The following is a 23,174-nucleotide window of genomic DNA, read 5'->3' as shown; positions in this document are numbered from 1 at the left end:
ATCATAAATAAATAGAATCAAATTAAAGAAAAGTAAGCAACAAAAAACTTACGGTGAATTACCGGGAGGCTAGGGTTTGTGAGATGATTGTGAATCATCTTGAAAGTTGGAGGCAAAATTTGTGAGATGAGCGATGAGATTTAGAGGCAATATTTTAGGGCTTGTAAGTATTTATAGGTAGATTTCTGTACCAAATACCAGTAATAGAAATGAGACCAGTCAAATGCTTGATCGCAAAGCCCAACCCCAACCACATGCCGAGTTGCAATCGATCATAAATGAGACCAGCCCAAATGTTCAATCGCGAAGCCCAACCCCAACCACATGTCGTTTGCAATCGATCAATTATGAGACCAGCCCAAATGCTCATTCGCAAAGCATCAGTGTAATGCTTTGCCATTTGCATTGTTCGAAGGCCAATGTTCACGGGATTGCTGTTGGGAATCCTGAGGTTGTTCCGGCTGTTCATGAGCCAGTGCAGGATTCATGCACTTGCTGGGGTAATTCATGAGCCAGTGCAGGATTCATGCACTTGCTGGGGTAAGTCTATTTTCTGGTTAAGAATTGCGCCCAGTATGTAATGTAACCATTTTTCAAAATAACATATAAACGCTGATAGCTGTTGCTGTTGGGAATCCTGAGGTTGTTCCGGCTGTTCATCAACCAATTGCAGTGGATATGCACCAGTTGATATGGTAAGTTTCTTTATTAAAGTAAACCACATATAAACTCCATAAGTAATCAATGAAATGAATCATTGATTGTTTTCGAATTTTGGCTTTTCGATTTTAGATTATTGTAATGGCTGTTTCGCTTGTGTGGTTTGCATTGTATTATTGTAAGTTTTGCTAAATTGATTAGGTTTTTGATTCCTTCAGTTCTGTATAGTGAAAAGTGCCCTATTAGTTTCCTGTTTAATATTGCAGCTGAGCCATATGGAAAGTTTGTTTTGCGGTTCATGGCCTTCTAATTATGAGAAAGGTCATTCATGAGTGGTGTTAACCCTGTGCATGAGGCCAAAAACCATCTGTTTAGATCAAAATGCCTCCTCCTTTTATTTCCCTCTCTCTCACTCTCTCACTCTCTCACTTAATATGCTCTATGATTCATAAGCCTGAAACATGGTAAATCTAACTTGTCCATTCCTTTCAGGATGGATCTGGAAAAATTCCTCTTCCTCCTCTGAAGGAGAGACCCAGAAGGAGGTGGGTTCTGCCAAGGTAACTGTTGCTATGACCAGGTCTGATGTTAATGTGATAATACTATAATAGTTCTGATTGTGTATGTGATAATGTCTGGTTGTGAATGTGATAGTAGGGTTTAGGTCTGATTGTGTATGTGATAATAGGTTTGATTGTGAATGTGATTATAGGGTTTAGGTCTGATTGTGAATGTTGTCAATTACTTCTCCTTGTTTGAATAGCAATTGCTCAGTTTTGTTTGAACATAATGTTTTCATGTTTCCAATTAAAACTGAGTTTGAAACCTTCTTGATACTGCAATAATTTTATATGATAATTTCTAAGTTTTGGTTGTCTGGGAGTAGAGAATTCAAGGGAAGGGGTGTATTAGCACATAGGTTAGGAATATATCTGATATACTTCTATTCATTCAAAACTTGGATCAAACACTTATATAGTTTGTAGTTTTTGTGTTTGGGAAAATATCCGGACCAACAACCCATATAATTTTGCAATTTATATGTGAAGAAGTGCAGGTGGCAGGTATTTGCAGAAAGTCTTAGAAAATATATGGTAATCTTAGCTTTGCCATATGTGAGTTGTGACTCGTAGAGGTCTTAGCAACCTCTCATTCCCTATTTACTTGGTAACAGACGCGTCTTCTGTTTGTATACCCACATGCTGGATGTGGCTGCAGGTGTGTGGGGGGTGTTAGCTTGGCTATAGATTATTTGACCTACTCCCGAATTTTTTTTTTTCCCCGAATAAAGTGCTAGTTTAGTTGCTTTTGGATCTCAATACTAGAATCTGAACTAGTCCTTATAAGGAGTTCCTCGTGCTTAGTAATGATTTAAATGTGCAAATCTTTCGAATAATATAAATTGTTGTACTAATTAATCTAAAATTAGTGATGGCATGCTGCATCTGTTAATAGGCGGACAACACACCGACCTCTTTGCTTCCACCCTCTTCTGTTTATTGTTATGCAATGCCATTTCACAGGAATATATTCTAGATGGCTGAACATGCTTAGTTGGAAATAATTTTTGTGCATCTCTCTGTCTGTCAATTGTTTACATTTTACAGTACGATTCTAATATAAATTTATGCTCTTTGTAGATTCCGGAACGAACTTCCAGATCCAAGTGCACAACCCAAGCTCATGTCCATGAAGAAAGACAAAGATCAGTAAGTAATCACTACACCAATTTTGTTATCAGACAACGGCAGAAAACCGTTGTGTGATTTGAAGACCCACCGTTGTAGAGTGAGCCGTTGTCTGATGAAAAATTAGACAACGGTGGAACACAGTTGTGTGATAAACACACAGACAACAGGTATGTGTTATAACTGTTGTGTGATAGCTCGGCAGATGGCTCGGCAGTAATTGAGGGGCGTCTTCAGACAACAGTGCTTGTTTTCAAGCTGTTGTATGTTAAGCTTGTCAGACAACATATTTTTATTTTGTGTGTTGTCTAATTGCTCTTCAAACTTCAGTTCTTGGACTATATCTGTTGTCTGATTAACTTTTGGGACAACAGAGTTCAATTGCTTCTGTTGTGTGAGTATAAATTAGAAGACACTAATTTGTTAAAAACCGATGTGTGATATGAATGATTGCAGTGTATTTGCCCCAATTTTGGCCATTCGTGCAGTCGCCATTATATCTATTCTGTTGTCTGATCATTTGAACATCCCATTCCTAAATTAAATTGTGCATTCATTTGGTCCATTTACCAAATGAACAGTAGTTCATCAAATGATACACCACACAACATTTGAAGCTGGAAAAAGCAAATTGTAAATTGTAAGTAGTTCTGCAATGATACACCACAACACGAGTCTTTAAAGAGCAGAAGAGAATTAATCCCATTTGTAAGGGAACAAAACCGCACCAGTTCAAGCGTGCAAACCACAACTCTAACATGATGTTTGAATTCTATATCAAAACAAGCATAATCTACTCCTAAGTCACCAGTAATTCACCATGATCTTAACTTGAATACCACAACACACATATTAAAAGTCCTTGTCTCCTACTATGCTGTAGGAGCCATCTGCTTCAGTTTTGCTTGCAAAAGTAACCCAGCTTCATCAGATATGCTTTTCTTCTTAGAAGCAACCTGCATATCAATTTACAATTTCGTAATTAGAAGAAAACAACAACAAAAAAGGAAGAACTAATAAGCAAAGAAAGAGTAGCCCTACTTTAAAGCAATTTAAGGTATGCATTAGAGTCAAGAGGAGCATTTTTGTCCCCCCTTTGATTAAAACATACAAAGAAAACATTACAGCAATCAGCAATCTCCTAAACTCTGGATCAATGGTCACAGAAACACTACTCAATTGCGGCTGCCACAGAGCAGCAAAACAATGAATTTTTGAAGGTAATAGCAAAGTAGCTGAGATATGAAATTGGCATTACGAGTAGCAAACAAGAAACATATTATGCATAAGGAGGTTTTCAATTTCAGGTCTCGTATATGAGCAAGAAAGAAGGAAGACTAATCACCAAACCTAAACGTAAGAAATATTGAAATAGATTCACAAAGAGGAGAACTTTGACCTCAACGAGTTGTTCGAAATTGGACTTGAGGAGATTGATCTTGCGGTCGCAGTAGTCTTTGGCTTGAGGCATGTTCTTCTCGATGAAGTAGCCGGTGCCGACGTCGACGAGGACCTGGTCGGGGTCCTGGAGAGTTCCGGGGACGTAAAGGGAGGCGGTAAGAGGGACGAGCATCTTTTTGCCGGTGGGTCGGAGGGAGAGGTCGTGGAGGGCGGAGGAGGTGAGCTCCAGGCGGGTGGTGGCGGTGAGGATGTTGTTGAGAGAGTCCTGGAGAAGATTGACCTCCAGATCAGTTTGCTCTTTCACTGCCTTCAACTGCTCCATGCTCAGCTTCTCCATCTCTCCTCTCACGCTCATCGCCATCTTCAGTCGATCTTCAACATGCACATAAGATACTAGCACAAACAAGAATAGATTTTAGTAAAAGCCCAAATGAAAAGGTAGATGAATGCAGATGGCTGGAATATCATGTATGAATGTAAAAGAAATCAACAAATGTAAATCTCCAGGAAAGTTATGTTAAATTCAAAACCATATTAATATTTTTGGAACACATATTATAAATTAAAAGCGTCTTACTTGGTTACAATTTTATCAAACTTGTACATTTTACCAAACTTATTTTTCGGATTCAATTTTAGTTATATTCCGATCCAGATGGCCAGTGACAAAATTACTAGTGCAGTCTAGTAAATCTACTGAAAATTGAATCAGGCTTATATTAAAGTTCAAACAAATAAGCTCACCAACATCAGGTTCCAATTTTGCATTGTTTAAGTCTAACACTAGCTTGTTGATTGAGTCTTTTGTGCCATTCTAGATGAATCAGCAGGGACAAAAGGATCTGAACAAATGAAACCATATTAAAAGGGTTGAATACAAGTTACAAATTCTGCAAAATGAATAAGAAAAATGCACATAAAAAATGCATGATAACTTGAAACAAAATCAGGCGAGCACCATGGTAAAGGTGTGTCACAAGGTGGGAATACGTCCTAAATATAAACATATACATAATAATTTTTTCTGTAAGTGCAACAAATTGACTATTACTGACTCTCTCAACAATTAGGAAACAAATAACTACCTACACTAGGCATGGAAATCATTTCATTTCATAAGGTCAGGTTCTCACAGTGTGTTTCTTTAAACGAGACTGTTATCGACTATGTTTTGAAATATCTACTTGTTCAGTACGTACCATTAAAATTCCACTAAATTAATTACCAAGGCAAAAATCACAGAACGTAAACTTGCTTTTGTGAAACTAAATCAGACAGCTTTTATACTAAACAAAAAAATTAATCGAAAAGTGGAATATTTTTGAAAGATACTATTCTGAGTATCTAAAACAGAGAATGTAAAGCCAATCACATATATCATAATCAAATAATAAACCCAATCAAAACCTAAAGCACAAAAATTCTGAGCAGATAAAACAACTATATACTATAGGTAATGCAGAAAGAGAGACATTGTTGCATAAAAAAAATAATAAAAAAATACTTACACACTTCCAGTTTCCACCAACAAAAAACTGCAAAACAAACACAAGATTTCAATCAGATTTGAAAAATCCAACATTGAAGAATCCGCAACTTCATTGACTGAGAGACTAAAGATCTCTCATAGTAGTTTAAAAAGGATAAAAAGGATAGCCTATACTGTTCTCTAAAACTTTACCATAGTAGTTTAAAAAGGATAACAATATCTGTTGATAAGGTGAGATGCATTTGTCACCACAGAAGCTGAAAACTCCTCAAAAATGCACCCTTTACACAACTAATGTTAGAGAATCACTCATCTATTGACGACAATCTATTGAATGCGATAACTTAACTCAACCTAGGTGCAATCAATCGTCTTTGATCCTCTTGAGAAGCTTGTTAGCCCAGCGTTTAACGCGTCGCTTCAGGGTATAGCCAACAATGATCCCAGCAACAAAGGCAATTGCACAGAACTTTGAGCATGTCCACAGGGACACCACTCCTCTGCAAGCAAACATAAAAAATTTACCAATTCAGTCCAATTGCAGAAATTCAATCCAACTATTGAAGTTCACTTAACCATAACACAAGTTCATATACTAATTCAAGCCTCACCAATACGTGAACAACTCTACTTAAACACAAGCCAAAACAAGTTTGGGAAGCTCAATAGCAAAACCCAGAATCAATTTGCGAAAAAGCGATTAAAGAACCAAACTTTGGTAGCATAATTGTTAGTTAAAGACAAGGCATTATGGACCTACTGCATAAATTGATCAAATATTTCACGAGTTTCACACCAAAGTAACCCAATTCACACATACAATCAGAAATTTATAAACTTTAAAAGGGTAGAGCTAGATGGGTCTGTACCTAACAGGTCTGGCGACTATAATACGAGACTGATTAGACAAAGCGGCAGAGAGGCCCTCAGTAGAACGAGGACCTTCAAAGGAAGAAGAAGAAGAAGATGATGAAGCTTTTTCGGATTGGTGTGGGAGGAGCTGGTACATCATCCCCAGAAAAGTCACGTTCTTTTCTCTCTCGAAAGGCTCGGAATCCATGGTCGGAGATGGAGATCCGAGTCTCTGTTAAACTCCAGTGACTAGATTGCACAATTTTAAGATCTGCTTATGAATATCAGAACCCTAAATTTTGCATCTCAGTGAATTGAAACAGTAACGAAGAGCGAAAGTTGACAAATCCAAATCAAAATTGAATCAAAACAGTAAAGGAGATGACGAGAACTTACCAAGTTCGAGACAAATCGAATCAAAGGCGTGAATTGAAGTTCGAGATGACGAAATTGTTTAGGGCTCCTGTGTGAATCCAAGTCTAAGGCTGCTCCGATGTGAATCCACGGATTCACAAAGAAATCTCCTTTAGGGCTTCGAAGGGAAATCTCCCATTTAGGGCTTCGAAGGCTTCGCTTCGGAGGCGGTGGATTTAGGGTTTAGGATTGTGGAGTGAGTCGGGGCAGCTGTGGAGTGAGTCAGAGTGAGAGTCGAACAGCGAGGGAGTCAGAGAGAGAGTCGGGGTGAGTTGGGGTCAGCTGTGGGGTTTTGTGGAGTGAATGTCGTGTCGGGTTTAGCTGTGGGCATTAGTTTGGTCTGAATGGATTTTTTCTGAAGTGTTCTAATAGTTTGGTCTGAATAGATCGATGCTATTGTGTAGTTGTCTAGCGCTAGGACACATGGCCACATAAGCCATTAATTTCATCATGCAGGCATCAGACCATGGTTTTCCACATATCTGTTGTCTGAATGCCACTTAAAAATTTTCAGTTTTGCCGCCTCTTGTTGCCTGCTGAGAGGGAATCGAATTTTGGGGGAGAGAATGCAGGGAAATGTTGGAGGGAATAGTGCCATTTTGAGGCAAATCTACACACATCCAAACTTTCCCAATATATCTTCCTTTATCAGACAACAGAAAGTAAAAAAACAGTTGTATGATATTTTGCAAGCTACACTCATACAACAGATATAACTATTCTGTTGTACTTTAGAATATCAATTTGGAGCCAAATTTGAGTCGATCTAGGAGGGAAATCTGCCGCTATTTTTTTATGATTCACACAATGGATTATTCTTGTAACCGTTGTGCAATGACCTTCTAAAAAAAAATTCAGAATTTTAACCTCCTTATACAACTTTAGTTTAGTAAACATGTTGTGTGATTAACTTTTCTTCATCACACAACGCATTTTTTTTTTCGTTGTGCAAAAAGTGTTGTGTGTTAACATTTTTGGTGTAGTGTAATCTGTTCTGTTGCTCAAGCTTTTAAACATCTTGCATTTAGACTTGTCTGTGCGTTTAAATTTTGATTTCCTTGTAACATTTTGAACATGTTATAGTTAGAGATTGGTATTCAATGCTAAAAGTGTTGGTGTGTGGTGATTTTGATTTTATGGTTTGTGAATGTAATTGTGATTGTGTATGTGATAATAGGCCTGATTAATGTGATATTAAGGTTTAGGTCTGATTTTAATGTGATAATAGGTCTGATTGTGAATGTAATTGTGAAATGCTGGCTGGTTGTTGTGAAAGAGGCCCCCCATGGTGGAGGAGGCTCCCCCAGCCCCCCTTGTCTTGGATTGGGTTTTGTTGCCTTCAATGATATTTAATGTTGTATTTGTTTTTGCAGGTCACTTCTGGTTAGTGATGTCACTGACCAAGTCACTGTTAACCTCAAGTCACTAGCCAAGTTACTGGCCATGTCATGACTCATGACCATGTGATCGATTATGTAACTGTCAAAGTCACTGTTAATCACATATCACTTGCCAAGTCACTGTTATATCCATGTCACTGGACAGATCACATTGTATGTCACTGACCAAGTCATTGCTATACACGTCATTGGCCAGGTCAAGTCCCTAGTTAGTGAGGTCACTGGCCAAATCATTGTTAATCTCAAGTTACTGGTTTGGCCATATCATAGTCATAAACACGTCACTGATCATATAATTGTTAAAGTCACTGATGATCTTCTCATTTTTACAATTGTGTATAGGATATACAAACAAGACACATGGGCCGGGTAAAAGAAGACAAAGAGAAGAAAGTGAAGAAGAAGATTATAGAGAAGAAGTAGAAGTTCCAACCAAGAAGAAAAAAGTTGTGAAGAAGAGCAGCAAGGATAAAAGAAATTTTAGAAATTTGTTTATGGCTTAAGATGCAAGTCACTGGCTAATTTTAAACTCTAATTAATTAGTTTTTTGTATCTTTTTATGGTATCACTGTTATGTTTAGTTTTCTTTAATGAAACATCATTTTTATAGATCTTTTGTAGCAATTTAAATTTTAGGTATTCTCTAAATTGACCAAATCACTATCATTGGTCAAATCACATTGCATGTCACTGACCAAGTCACTGTTAACCTCAAGTCATTAGCAAAGTTATTGGCCAAGTCACTAACCATGTCACTGTCTAATCGCCAAACTAAGAACCATAATCAAAAGCTTTATATATTGGCATACAAGCACCAGAATCCAATTAACAATGCTTTTTCAGTAAAAGATAAAAGAAATTGTAACTACTAGAACAAGAAATACCTCAGGTCACATTGCATGTCACTGATCATGTCACTGTTATACACATGTCACTGGCCAAGTAACTGTTAATTGGGCCCAAAGATTGAAATATTTGTGAAATTTCTGATTTATCCCCTGATATATTTTTTTTGAGGGACCGATATATCATGGAGGGAACATATCTTGTCTTTCACCGTTTATGTGAAATTTCTCTGATATCGTCAAATATTTCCAATATATAAGATATTTGGAATATATCCCGACAACATAAAGAAATCTCTGTAAAATTACTAAAATATGACAAGAAAAAAAAAATTGAGTGAGAAGTAATTCTTTAGAGGCGAATATGTTTGAGGAGAAATCCCATCAAGATCAATATGGCTGAGGAGTAATCTCTTTAAGGGAAATCTGGTGAGGAGATATTCCCTTAAGGAAAATTTGGGTGAGGAGTAAAGTAATTCCCTAAAAGTGAGTCTGTGTGAGAAGAAATCCCCTCAAGGCTAATATGGGTGAGGAGTAATCTCCTCAAGGGAAATATGGGTGAGGAGATATCCCTTTAACACAAATTTGGGTGAGGAGTAAAGTAATTCCCTAAAGACGAATCTATGTGAGGAGATATCTCCTCAAGGTTAATATAGTGAGGAGTAATCCCCTCGACACGAATCTAAGTGAGTATAAATTCCCTCGAGAGGATATGCGTGAGAAGCAAAGACTGAACCAATTTACCTGTGAAAGTAATTTTTATCATGTCACCTAAGGACTAAGGTCATGATGCTCAAGAAAAGATTATTTATGGGAGGAAGACTAGTGGTGTAACTGATGATCAAAGTACCTCATCTGATATTGCTTTAGTTGCCTTATGTTTGGACTCTATTAGTTTAGGTACAGAGCGCAATGGGACCTCAATTGAACTTCATGAAGACATTAGCCAAGTCACTAGCCAAGTAACTGGCCCAAGTTATTGGTCATGTCACTGACCAAGTCACTAGCCAGTGAAGTCATTGGCCAGCCCAAGTCCCTAATTCGTGAGGTCACTGACCAAGTCACTGTTAACTGCAAGTTACTAGGCATGTTACGATCATGACCATTTCACTGTCAAAGTCACTGATTTTGCCACTCTCAATCAGATGTCACTTGACAAGTCATTGCAAAGTCACTGTTATATCCATGTCACTGGCCAAGTCACATTGCATGTCATTGACCATGTTACTGTTATACATAGTGACATGTCACGAGCCACATCACTATTATACACATATCACTGACCAAGTCACTTGTTAGGTCACATTGCATGTTACTGACAATGTCACCGTTATACACATATCACTGACCAAGTTACTAGTGACAACAAACAGACTTTTTTAACATCACCTCATTATTCATAAGGGCAGAATGGGAATAAAAAAATTAAAGACTAACATTTTTTAACATCACCTCATTATTCATAAGTACTAAATTAATATTACTAACAATTCATTATGAACCTTTTTATCAAGTGAGAAACTATGTAGTGTTGTTGAACAAAGGCTTAAGAACCCAACGCGCTACACACGCCCCTAAACACAGAGGTTTCGTTTTCTGTACGATTGCGCTAGTCCGGCGGTGTGAGGAGGCTGGACTGGCCTCTGGTCTTCTTGTCGTCTGTGGTCTGCTGCCGGACGAGTGATGAAGGCTATGGCTCAAAGCAGCTCTCGAGGGACGGTGGATTCTTCAAGTTTTGATAGATGGGTTTGGCGGTTTTTCGGTGCCATATCTCTTTCAAACACAGTGGCTGGTTGTCCGATTTCTGTGAGATGGATGATGGATTGGGTTGGGGGGGTGGCTAGATCTCGATCTGCTTTCCTTCCAAGCAGTGTCGCTGACTTTTCTTTGGATGCTTCGATCTGGTTTTTGGGTGAACTCTTGTCAAGTTTTGCTTGGTTTCTAGTTTGGGAGTTCTTGATGGTTGGAGAGGCTCCATTCCCGGCATCTAAGATCGGCAGCGACGCGATTCTGGTGGAGCTAGTTCGGCGGCGGCGGCTCTGGTTCTGCATGTATGGCTGTTGTAAGAAGGAATGGGCTGGGCCTGTTGAGCCGGTTTATGGGCCTTGAGCCTACTGTTTCCTGGGGGCTGTATTTTGGGCTAGGGTTTTGTGCTTTAGGCCTATATTATTTCTCGTTTTTTAGGGATCCTATGTTAGTAGCTTTTTACTTTCAATAATTCCCTAAGTTTTTTAGGGATCTAAGCACTTTGTTGTGTATCTAGCGCCTCTAGAGTAGTACCAAAGGAGAAATCTCGCTATGTCTGTGTATCTAACTGTCTAGTGAGTGGGTCTATTGATATGTACTATTGTGGGTACTATCACTATCTTCTTGTCTAAATGCGGAAGGGTATGTAATGACATATTTTGGCTTGTGATGCAATATATATTGACACCTATTTTGGGTGTGATTCAAAAAGGTGGGAAACTATGTGACATTTTTATCATTTCACACTCTAATATGACATTTTTCATTATTTCCCTTTGTTTAAATATTTCTGTAAATTTGAGGTATCAAAATTGATTTTAATCCTTTACAACCATTATGTCTATTTTAAAGTAAATATTTAAGATTTGACCAAAAAAAAAATAAAAAGTAAATATTTAAGAAAAAAAGGAAAAAAAAAACTATTAACTGTGACACCGTGTAACTAGTAATAAATTTTTTAAAAATGAAAACCTTTTCCTAATACGAATATATAATTTGGTAAAGGTAGTTTCCTATCGGTGGTCGATTTAGGGTTAAACTAGACTCCTATATAAGCACCCCATCGCCGCCGCTGAGGAACATAGAAAAGCAGTCCCAGTTATATATGCACCCCATCGCCGCCACTGAGGAGCATAGAAAAGCAGTAGTCCCCAGTTGGTTCATTATTGAAGCAAACATGACCACCATGTTTGAGAGCTGTGAATTTGAGAGCGAAGTTTTTCAAATACGTGAAAACACCTTCCGATCCTGCTTGGATGTACTTCCAATTAGATTCCGCTGGTACAAAACATATGCAAACTATAATCCAGATACCTATAAGTATGATCTTGAACCACATGTTTTGTTATGTAAAAAAGTTCTCAAGTTGCGGTTCTCGAGGGAGAGGGCAAGTGGAAATGCAAAGACAACGATGGAAATGCAAGTGGCAATCCCATAAGATGTTATTGACACTTCTGGGAGAGGATCAGGTCAGTTAGTGAATTTTGATAAAAGTTTTATGGTTTTCAGTAAGAATGTTCCGGGGTTATTGCAGGAAGAAGTGTCTAGTTTTTTAGGAGTTGAGGTTGTGGAATCTTATTGAAAAATACTTGGGTTTGCCTACTTATGTGGGGAGGAAGAAAACTGCTACTTTTCAGTATATCAAGGAAAATTTGGGGGAGAAAGTTTCTAGCTAGTAGGGAAAATTGGAAAGGACATTCAGAGTAGTGGCTCAGACTTTACCTACTTATGCCATGAGTGTTTTTCAATTGACAAAAAACTTTTGTGAAGATTTGGAGCGAATGTGTGCTAGATTTTGGTGGGGTAGTACTATTGATAAAAGAAAGATTCATTGGAAAACTTGGAAAGCCTTAAATAATCTGAAGGAGGAGGGTGGTTTAGGTTTTCGTAGTTTATCGATTTTAATGCGGCCATATGCTAGCAAAGCAAGCTTGGTGGTTGATCAACAATCCTTACTCTTTGGTTGCTCGAATTTTCAAGGCCAATTACTATTTAGAAGATTCTTTTTGGACTGTGGCTCCTCACTTCATGGAGGAGTATTTTTTCTACAAGAGATTTGTTACCAAGAGGGACTTATTGGCAGATTCGTAATGGAAGGGAGGTAAACTTGTAGAGTGATCATTGGCTTCCTGGGGTACCAGACTTTAGACCTAAGCAGGGTAATGTTGTAATGCCCCGTACCTACTAGTTACTTTTTACCGTGGTTGACCGAAGAGTAACTTTTTCTTTAGTCCGGTAAATTAGGAAGTTTCTTTGAGATTGTCGTAGAATACGAAAAATCGAGTTCGTGGACACGTAGTTTGTTTAAATTGGATTTATATCGGAAACGTTATGACCAAAAATAGACATTTCTATTTTTTGGCATGATTTTCTTTTTTTGTGAGCTACTATATGTGGTAAGGAGGGGATAAAATCAAATGAAAGAGAGAGAAAGGGAAAGAATCAGAAAAAAAAAAAAAAAAAAGAGGAAAGAGATAGAGCACGGGTAGAACCCGAGTCACCCCCCCCTTTTCTTTTTTCTTCTTCCGCCGCTGCTTTCCCTCTCTCCGGCGATTCCGTCGCCGTCCAGCCACCCCAGGACGAAAGCTTGGGCACGGCGTGATCCTCTCTTCCTTCTCCTTCTAGCCATGTAAGTATTTCACCTTGGGTAGCTTTGATTTTGGAGATATGAGGAGAATTGCAGAAATGGAAAAAAAATGGATTTTTGCTTTGATGTCCGGTTTCCGGCGATTTCCGGCCGGATTCTTTGGGGGTTTTGGTTGTTGGGGAAGTACTGAACGTATTCCTAACCTTGTTGCAGCTCGTTTTGATCGGTGGAAGAAGATTTGAGGGTGTTTGAGACTGTGAACAGTACCGTGAACAGTAACTCTCGAATTCTTGGGTTGTTGTTTGATTTTTCTGGTTATTTCTACTTGAATTTGGTTGTTGTTGCAGGTATAGGAACTGTTAGTTGTAGTCTATGAATTGTTGTGTTAGATTTAAGGTTGTTGGTTAATGAGTTTCCTTGGAGTTTGATGTTGGTTGTGGTTCTAAGGTGGTTAAGATTATTATCTTGGGTTGAGAATTTGTTGTCATGTTTTTGGTGTTGAGTTGAGAGTGTTGAGAGGTTGAAGTAGTATTTTGGGTTTGGAATGTCAAAGAGAAATTTGGAAATTATGGATGTTTTAAATGTTTTAGTTGATGAATCTTTTGACTTAATCTCTTGGTAATTTATTGTCAATGTTATTGTGGGATTGGTCTATATTGTTGAGGAATTTGGTGTTGAAATTGTGGTTTGGGAAAAGAAAGTTTAGAGAGAATTTGAGATTGTTAGAGTTGAAAATTGTGATTTTTGCAAAGGAGAAAAAAAAAATTAAGAAAGAATGTGGAATTGTTGGAAAAGGATTTGTATTATAAATTGGTGGTAAATTGGGTTGAAGGAAGTGAATTAAAAATTTGTTAAGTTATCGAACGGTCTTTGTGAAGGCTTAGATTAAGCGAGGTCTTGGAATGGTTAAGGAATCGAATTAAAAATTGATTGAGTGGTTATGAGTTGGAGGGCATCGAGGTTGTAAAGGAATGATAGAATTTAATCCCAAATTAAAGGATGGGAGTTTTCTAACAATTTGTGAATAACGGATGCTTATTCCAAGGGGAATGAGTTGTTTTTGAGAGTATTTCATTATATGGTTAATTATATCCTATTCAATTGTGACAGGACGTACTGAGCCCTCGAGCGAGGAGGACACAGGCAGGCAGTAGGGTTAGCTGCGGGACTCACTTGTGAGTGGACTTTTATTTTGTTAAAATAATGCATGCAGCATGGAAATAAGTTTTCAGTTGATTTATTATTTGAGAAAATGTGACTCTATGGAAAGTAAAAGATTTAAAAAGAAAGCAGTTGACAAGGAGGCCAGTTTTGGCGCATGCGTATCTTACCTAGTTGGCAGTCCCTTCTAGGTAATATCTGGTCGGCAGTCCCGTCCAGACTACAGCTCGGTTGGCAGTCCCATCTGATGCGTCATCTGGTTGGTAGTCCCTTCCAGATGACTTGAGGTAGTTAGTCGGCAGTCCCGTCTACTACCTGTGGCTAGTTGGCAGTCCCAACTAATCACCGCCTCCTACTCCGGTTGGCAGTCCCTTCCGATGCGTCATCGGGTGGCAGTCCCTCCCCGATGGCATGAGATGCCTAGGAAGCAGTCCTTCCTAGTCATCAAATGAGTTTCTTGGAAAAGGATTGAGTTGGAACTTCATAGGGTTTAGCTGCATGATGGTTTTCTTAAAAAGAGAAATGGGGAAGCATACCATAAATTGTTTTGATTCTCATTTTGGTTTTGTCCACTCACTCTAATGGATTTTTATATGTTTTCCCCTGGGCCCTTCGTTTTCAAATGCCCAGATTTCAGATTAGCCGAGATTGCGTCCAGGCTCAAGGACTTTGGGAATCAGCGCTTCCGTTTTTGTCCGTAGGTTATTACTTAACCTACCTTGTATGATATCGGCTTAGTTTTAGTGTTGCTCTGATAAGCCTTTTCTTTTGTTTTTGATGGATGTTGTTGTTCGGATTGTGGTTGCTTACGGAGGTTATGTTGGGATTTGAACTTTCCGGATGTAATATATGTGCTTGGATTGTAAATATGATATTGTAGGTTGAGTAGAAGTTAATGTTGTAATCATATCCAGGTTTGTGAAATTTTTGGGTAGCCCATATTTAGGGGAGGTTCTGCCGAATTTTCGGTAGGATTTCGCTTAATGTGGGCTCCGCAGGCTCGTATCCAGGTAATTGGGGTGATTCCTGGGTCGGGTCCTGTCAAATGTTGCGTCAATTGACCTTACTTTGGTGAGTGACTTAATTAGTCAGACATGTTTATGGAATACTACTTTGATCTGTGATAATTTTCCGATGGAAGAGGCAAAGGCAATATTGGCCATTCCCTTATATTCAAGAAAGGTTGATGATAGGTTTTCTTGGCATCTCGAGAAGAATGGAAAGTTTACGGTGAAAACTGCGTATAGATTTTCATTCTCTACTTCTTCTTCTCCAAGTCCCTTTGAACTACCGGTTGGTGCAAGTTTTTGGAAAAAGATTTTGAAGCTAACAATTCCAAGTTCAGCTAAAATCCATGTTTGGAGCGTATGTCATGATATACTGCCTTCCATGGAACGTTTGGCTTCTGGGAGAGTAGCACTGGATACCTTGATCTGGCCTCTCTTTTCCACTGCTATAGAGACTAATCTAAATTTGTCCCTTAACTAAACAACTGCTCCAGTCCAATGATGTATTGTACCAGGTATGTTACAACCCTCATGTTATGCATTACAATATTTTGGGATGGTTAAACTTTTGTGTAGAAGAATTGTCGTTGAAAAGTCTAGGTGATTTGATGTACCTACTTTGGGGAGTCTAGAAAGAATGCAATTGTAGAGTGCGGGAGAACAAAAGTAGTCAAGTTTGTGAAGTCGTGACCAAAGTAATTTTACGATTGAATGAGTTTCGTTTTCATAACTTGAAAAATGAACTAAGTGGCGTAAGAACACATGTAATTGTACGCTAGAAGTCACCTCCTGTGGGGTGGTTTAAAGTGAATGTTGATGGTGCTTACAATTATGCTTCAAGAAGAGGTAGTGTTGGGTTTGTGATAAGAGACTTTCAGGGTACTATGGTTGCTGGAGGGGGTAAGGCGTTGGCTGGTTTGTTGTCACCAGAACATGCGGAGGCTAGGGCGTGTAATTTGGCAGCTCAATTTGTGGTTGAATATGATGTTTTTTCTAGCTATCTTGGAGACTGATTCTTAGATTTTGCAGAGTCATTTGATTACCAGGATGGGCATAACACCTCAACCTTGGGGCGTATTTATGATGATATGGGTACCATTCTGGATGCTCATTCTAACTTGAAGGTTACTCACACAAGGAGGCCGGCAAACATAGTAGCTCATCTCATGGCAGCATACTCTAGTTCTTTTACTGAAGAAACATTTTACTTTTCAGCTCCTTCCTTTCTACTTACTGCATTGGCAGTTGATGTTTGTAATATGTATTTTTTCCTAAATTTCAATAAAGAGTAACCTCATTCTCTCTCTCTCTCTCTCTCAAAAAAAAAAAAAAAAAAAAATTGCTGTGATACAATTTGATTTTCTATTTAAGAAAATGTCCAAATACTAATTTTAAAGGTCTGGATAAAATTATCCAAATTACAAGCTGTGATACAAATATATAAAATTATCCAAATTGTTGTAAATATTATTATCTATGTGGATGTCCATGTAATTACTCATTAGTTATGTACTTTGATGTAAACTCTACCTCTATATAAAGGAGGCTAATGAGACTGAATGATATACTTCTACTTCCTCCCAACTTTTCTCTCTTTATCTTTCCTCTACTTTATAACACGTTATCAGCACGTTTTGCTCTCATTTTTTCTTCTTCTGAAAACTCTATGATGATCTACGAGTTTTATTGTGCAACATTGTTGTGCTTAACTATAACTCATGATCTATGAGTTTATTTATAATCTATGTCAATTAGGTATATTAGGGTTTATGAAGATATACAGCATCATATATATCTAGCCGATGTTTGCTAATTACTCAATTGCACGGACACTGTTCCTTATATATGCTATATATGTGTTTGCTTTCACTGGATTCCATTATGAGATAATAGGAATCGCAGCCCACTTTTCCCTTAATCAAATCTTATAATCATAAATGGGTGCCATTAATTCCTGTTTCATATATGTTATTTATCTCTAGCACCATGACATTTCGTTTATTTTGTTTTTGTTTTCAAGTCTGATACGTCTTCTATGAGTATTAACATGTTTATTTTTATATAATATTAACTTGATAATCATGCTAACAGACTTGTTCTCTCTATCACATATATATATATATATTTCAATACTACAGCATATCAATTATTTAATTCATATATGCTTTGTTACTGATTATCCTTTTACATATATATGCAAGGTTAAGTCATACACAATGAAGTTATTAACCAAATTGGCTGATAGAACACATAGTTGATAACTGTTGTAGACTTGCGGTGAGGAAATAAATTTGTTTGGTTCTGTATCAAAACAATTGATTATTCCAGAAATAGTGGACTAGTTTTCCTCTGGTCTACAAGCTCGGTATGGGTGAGCTTAACTGATCAATACCTTTATTTTAACCTTTGTTTTATTGATTTATTGCTTGATCTGACCACCTTATTCTGTAATCACAATTGATCGAAACTTCATGTTTCTAGATTCGATTACATGAGGACTTGAAGTTCCTCCAGAATTATACAATGAGAAATTACGACATGGAGTTCCTCACAACTTATGCAATTAACGAGGGTAAGAAGATCCTCAACGTTATATAAACTCATCTTAATTCCTAATTATAAGAGGGCCTAAAGTTCCTCTAATTTGTTTTTTCTATAATGGGGTTCAAACCACCTCCAGAAGCTGTAGTTTGAGGATGGAGACTAAGTCAATGCCAGAAGCCTCTTGACTATATATTTTTTTTATAAAGAGAATTTGTCCAGAAGACAATATTGCTATATTTCTTGTGCAATTTGAAGACAGATAGAAGATTTTCATGAACCAGACCAGAAGTTCTGTGTATTCTCTTCATTACTGGAACCAGAAGTTTCCATTATTAATTTATTTATTTGCTCGCTATCTATTAATTTCTTTTCTTTCATTAAGAATTGTTTTTGTTACTCATACGGACCAATAGTCCTATACCTCGAACATATGAATTTTGAGTGTAATATTTTTGAACCAGAAGTTCAAAATTTCATAGCAGAACTTGAAGTTCTAACAGTAAAACTCAAACCCGAAGTTTTTGAGTGTAAAATATAAATTAGTTAAAAGTGAACTTGAAGATTCACTTTAGTCACCTCGAGCCTGAAGTTTCGAGCACCAAATTTATTTGAACCCGAAGTTCAAATTATGAAATCTTAGAACTTGCAGTTCATAGAAAAAATATTTGAACCTGAAGCCTTCGGTTACACATATAATTCATTAATAGTTTATTTGACTTTATGTCAACTCGAACTAGAAGTTTCGAGTAAATTTTCATATGTCGATTGATACATTCTTCTTTATGCCTGCTTAAAGCATTCCACCTTAGAACCTGAAGTTCTAATTATGCAAACTTGAGCCTTAAGTTTCGAGTGGATATATGGACAATTTATCAAAGAGTTTTAATCTCGGTCAACCTGAAACCTGAAGTTTTGAGGGAATTATATTGACACCAATTTAAAAGTAAGCAGATATTTAACCGTTGGTTTATGACGAATGAGTATGAGTATACCCCAAATTTGTGATCGTGGATTTTGTAATTAAAAGAGATCAGAACCTGTAGTTCCTTGATTCTTAATTACATGAGGACTTGAAGTTTCTCAATGATCAAACTAACTAGATGACCATCTAAAGTCCTTTACTCATAAGTTATGGTCATAAAGTTTAAACTCGATATTTCGAATAATCATTTTGACCAGAAGTTCAAAATGCATTTGATGTTAGCAATCTACATCGAACAACAATACAATAATTGAACATCATGTTTTACCTGTATAATACGAACTAGAAACTTCGTGTATATCCTATGAGATCCACTGTTCAATTCTTGCAAATTTGATTTATGTCATCTTCAAACTTATGTTTTGAGTGATTTTCAGGTAATGCAATTTTATCCATGGTGTCCAGAAAATATTATTAAGGCTTATGCTTATGAGGCTAATATAAAAATCATCTCAGATCTTACATATCTGATTTATGGCTCCAGAAGAGCGCACATTATTGTCTCTTTGCATTTTGTGCCTCCAATATTACCAGGGATGTATAATCTCCCCATCTCATGGATCTCATTGTATAGCAAGAAAGCCAATTGACATGGCTACACCATGAAATGCCACCAGAAGTGGATCATGGCAAGAGAGAAATCAGGAGTCAAGGTAAATACTACCCTCACAGCCACACATGTGAGGAAATTAAAAATTGGGCGTGTGTCACCTATGGTACACTATATGGTGGATGTTTATCAAGCCATTTTCAAAATGGCACTAGTCAAATTAAATTTCATTGACTAATAAGAACATTGAGATCATCACACATTCCTGATGTCTTTTGCTTACAATAAGCAACTTGAAAGCACTATTGTTCTACTCCATAGATTTATTGTAACCTCTTGAGTTCTCATTGAAACTAAATGTTTCTTAATCCAATTATCTAGGAACCTGATGTTCCTTAAGAGGTTGTTATAAATTGAAAAAAAAATTGAAACCTCAAGTTTCTTGGATCTCCAATTATATGAGGGCCTGAAGTCCCTTCTCTTTATGACTACGTCATTTATATGTGACACAGAACTTGGGGTTCTCCACATGATGAAGTTACTCTATTATTATGGATTATAGTCTTCAACTTGAAATTTGAAATTCGGAATATTATTATGAAGTTACAATCTTTAGTTTGTTCATATTATTTTAGCATATACAGGAGGATACCATCTGCTACCACTAAAAAAGGGAGTTTGACACAATATTTTTTTTAAATATATATTTGTTTGTTTTATTTTTGGGCTCATTTTGTTTCCTAGTTCCTGTTTGCTTATGTGAGTAAAGAGGCAGAGAAACGGTCTTTATATTCTCACGTCGATCGTACCCGATCGGATCCTGTTAGTAACCAACAACAATAGACAAGTCGATCTTGTTTGGAATTGAATTGGCAATCGTAATAGGTGACTCGATCGAGGATGACTCTTATGTTTCATGTACGTACCATATGTGTGACTAATGGAATATAAACTTTATGCCTAATAATCCGATTACAAGGAACTTTCCCTACTAGTTTATACGCATCTTTTCGTTGAATGTGAGAAGGGAAAGAAACAAAAATCTCATCCCCATAAGACACGTAAAGTTGTCTCACAATTATCAATATACAAACACAATACCTATGAAAGTATGAAGAAGGTGGATCTTGGGATTCAAGTTCAAATTCGTCTTGTTGCTAAGTTGCTTATGACCTATTCAATTATGTCAAGCTTTAATCTATAGGCCATTATCTGTTTAAGAAGATTTTTAAAACCCGGTAGTCAACAGTCAAAATCCTCCAAACTAATACAACAGTAACAAAGTTCCTCAAAGGGTTCAGCTATAAATACCATCATTATTTCCCTCATGAAGTTATCATTCTTCCTATACAAAGCTAATGGGGCTTGTCAATACTGCTTTGGCTGTGCTGCTGCTTCTGTGCATTCTACATGTACAACCCAACAGAGCTAGTAGAGTACTCTATAATGATGGAATGCTAATGAAGCGAGAACTGATAAGCTTACAGTCTCTTCCTAGAGGTGAGACCCCACCAACTGGATCCTCTCAATGCACCTACATACCCGGTACAGGCGGATCTGGTTGCCCTCTCAAAGTGAAGAACTATGCAGGAGGACATGGCCGGCCTCATCATCATGCTTCTGCTTATCCTCGTTTAATGGCTCCATTTGGTGTGGCTACCAATCAGAAATATTGACATCAGATCATACACCAGGGAGTGCATGAAACTTTTGGGCACTTGAAGCATAAGTTTCCTGTTGATTTTGCTGATTGAATTCAGATGAATAACGACATGCGAGCTAATTAGAGGTCATTACACATGAGCCTATAGCTCAATGGGGTTTTCTCTTTTTCCCTTCTTGTAAAAATTATACAAGCAATTTGTACATCTAATTATGTACTCCTTTCATTTCATATCTATATATATATAAATTTGTTCATTCATGTAAGAGAGTGGCCCTTCTGTTAATTTCGACAATACTAGCTTATATTTGAATACCCTCTCTGTTATGGCCTGACGAATTAGCTAGTGTACTTAGACGATTTAAGGCATTGTGGTTCATTCATGCGTGGTTTTTTTTTTTCCTCTCTTTCTAATGTTCCTTCTTGTTCTTACATTCCAAAAAAAAAAAAAAAAGTTCTTGTTCTTACTAAAAGACTATTGAGACGAGAAATCCGAACTTTAGCTAGAATTGTAAACTTGAGGGTAAATGCTCACTACAAAGCTGCCATTTTGAGTATCATGCTTTGCTATTAGCAAAGTCTGTGGACTAGGGGATACAGTAAGAAGAAAAGGTCACCTAAATGGAACAAGTTAGTATAGTAATAAGAAAAGTTGGAGGTTTGGCCAAGAGAAAGAAACCCGTGCACGGTATCAAGCTGACCATGTTCGGCAATCGGCAGCTTTTCTTTGACCGAAGCTATAGTTAATCGTATAATCTAACTTTTAGAGGTGAGAGTTACTAATTAACACGATTAATGGAGGAGGGTGCCTAAGAAAGTTGGTTAACCATAGAAAAGAATAAACCCAAGGGTTAGTGAAGCAAAAAGTTTAGCAATATGTACAATGATCATTATAGATAATTAAACACGCACAAACAAAAACATCTACGGGTTATGCTAATTACTACTTTGATGACAGAAAGACACACATGCTCTAATTTAATTAAGCTAACCAGGATCTAAAAGATCTGCACTGAATAATATATACAGGATGTGTATAGGTTTGAAGATAATATATACAGCATGTGTATAGGTTTGAAGATTTTTACTCATTAAACAACTAAAAGTTGTCTTTGAAAAACAGGCATGATATTCGCAGCTAAAATATAATCCCCAAGAGTCGAGAACATGGAGCATTATAATTGTTTTAAATTGATTCTAGCTTGGTTTTTATTTACCAATTTTAATGTGCGCCATGCTGCTATTCATTGGAATCTAAAATATTGATGTGCAAAGGCGCATGCATTAGTGATTGTCTGTTTAATTGTTTCATGTTATTCATGCATGTGGATATTTTATGAGGAAAATTGTGGGATTTAAAACGTGTTACCATGTTTGCAAATTGACCAAGGTATGTAACCTAATGCAAGCATCCAAATGCTTGTTTCCCCAATTCCCTACACCGAAGATTATCAAAGACATACTTTCTGTCTTGAAATTAGTCAAAACTTATGAAATTTCAACGATTAGTTTAGAGTTTGAAAGTGGAACAATTTCACTGCTGCCTAACATTCACGCTAGAAATTAATAAAATAAAGTCAACCATTTGTCACCTCAACTAAGAGTAGAGGCTTTTTCTAGTTAAATTATTCACGTTGAGAAAATTGTAGTTACTTCATTTGAAACGTATCTTCTTATAATCAAAATAAGTTATATTTTAGGTATTCCTAATTTTTGCAAATTATCTTTCAACCTTGTTTTCTTTTCGTTTCTTTTGTCATTATAAACATATAATTTTATCCAACGAACTATAGTTGTTTCTATAGCTCATGAGATGGCCATATGGTATTATCACCAAGTAGAAATAGCTACACCGTACCCCTGTTAAGGTAGACAACGCCTTACATGGTGAGATCTAGCTAAGAAGATGCTCGTTGTAAGTGTTAAAATTCACAGTCATGGTACTAAAAGCTTGAAAACTAAGCAACAATTGCAGAAGAGAAAACCCTGAAGTGATGAAGAAGACGAAGCAAAAGAGAGAATTGACTGGTATTGATAATTCGTAATTTTACAAAATGGTTGCAGTTTACTACACAAAGCTTGATTAACTCAATTTATAATCATATGGTGTTGAAACTAGTTATTCTACTCTTTCATCCAGGTTTCGACACGTGTAGCTCCTTTTCTGGTCTAGAGTTTTCAAAAT

The 23,174-nt window shown here is 37.1% G+C and overlaps 3 protein-coding genes across 8 annotated transcripts; 1 reads left to right on the top strand and 2 right to left on the bottom strand.

Moving 5' to 3' along the window:
- The first annotated feature begins 332 nt into the window (after positions 1-332).
- LOC121052467 lies at positions 333-2,482 on the top strand. Of its 6 annotated transcripts, none has more exons than XR_005809167.1 (4): positions 333-540; positions 620-695; positions 1,153-1,205; positions 2,301-2,482. XR_005809167.1 is itself a non-coding variant. In XM_040517584.1 (4 exons), the coding sequence occupies exons 1-4, from the start codon at positions 389-391 to the stop codon at positions 2,371-2,373; spliced, it is 306 nt and encodes a 101-aa protein (XP_040373518.1). In that variant the 5' UTR covers positions 333-388; the 3' UTR covers positions 2,374-2,482. The 6 variants fall into 6 exon arrangements, 3 of the variants coding, with proteins under 3 accessions (XP_040373518.1, XP_040373519.1, XP_040373517.1); XR_005809165.1 differs by having other exon boundaries at positions 1,153-1,220; XM_040517584.1 differs by having other exon boundaries at positions 333-500; positions 643-695; positions 1,153-1,220.
- Positions 2,483-2,961: 479 nt separating this feature from the next.
- Positions 2,962-4,110, bottom strand: LOC112198685 (probable prefoldin subunit 5). Its single transcript, XM_024339816.2, has 2 exons — positions 3,748-4,110; positions 2,962-3,304 (listed from the first exon to the last, which is right to left on the bottom strand). Exons 1-2 carry the CDS (start codon positions 4,108-4,110, stop codon positions 3,221-3,223), a joined length of 447 nt encoding a protein of 148 aa, XP_024195584.1. The 3' UTR covers positions 2,962-3,220.
- Positions 4,111-5,602: 1,492 nt separating this feature from the next.
- On the bottom strand, positions 5,603-6,298 carry LOC112196070. The gene is made up of 2 exons (XM_040518622.1): positions 6,108-6,298; positions 5,603-5,738 (listed from the first exon to the last, which is right to left on the bottom strand). Exons 1-2 carry the CDS (start codon positions 6,296-6,298, stop codon positions 5,603-5,605), a joined length of 327 nt encoding a protein of 108 aa, XP_040374556.1.
- Positions 6,299-23,174: the final 16,876 nt, after the last annotated feature.

This window comes from Rosa chinensis, chromosome 4 (assembly GCF_002994745.2).
Source record: "Rosa chinensis cultivar Old Blush chromosome 4, RchiOBHm-V2, whole genome shotgun sequence".
NCBI classification, from domain to species: Eukaryota; Viridiplantae; Streptophyta; class Magnoliopsida; order Rosales; family Rosaceae; genus Rosa; species Rosa chinensis.
The sequence above is the reverse complement of the archived record's forward strand: the minus strand, read 5'-3'. Positions and strand labels throughout refer to the sequence as shown.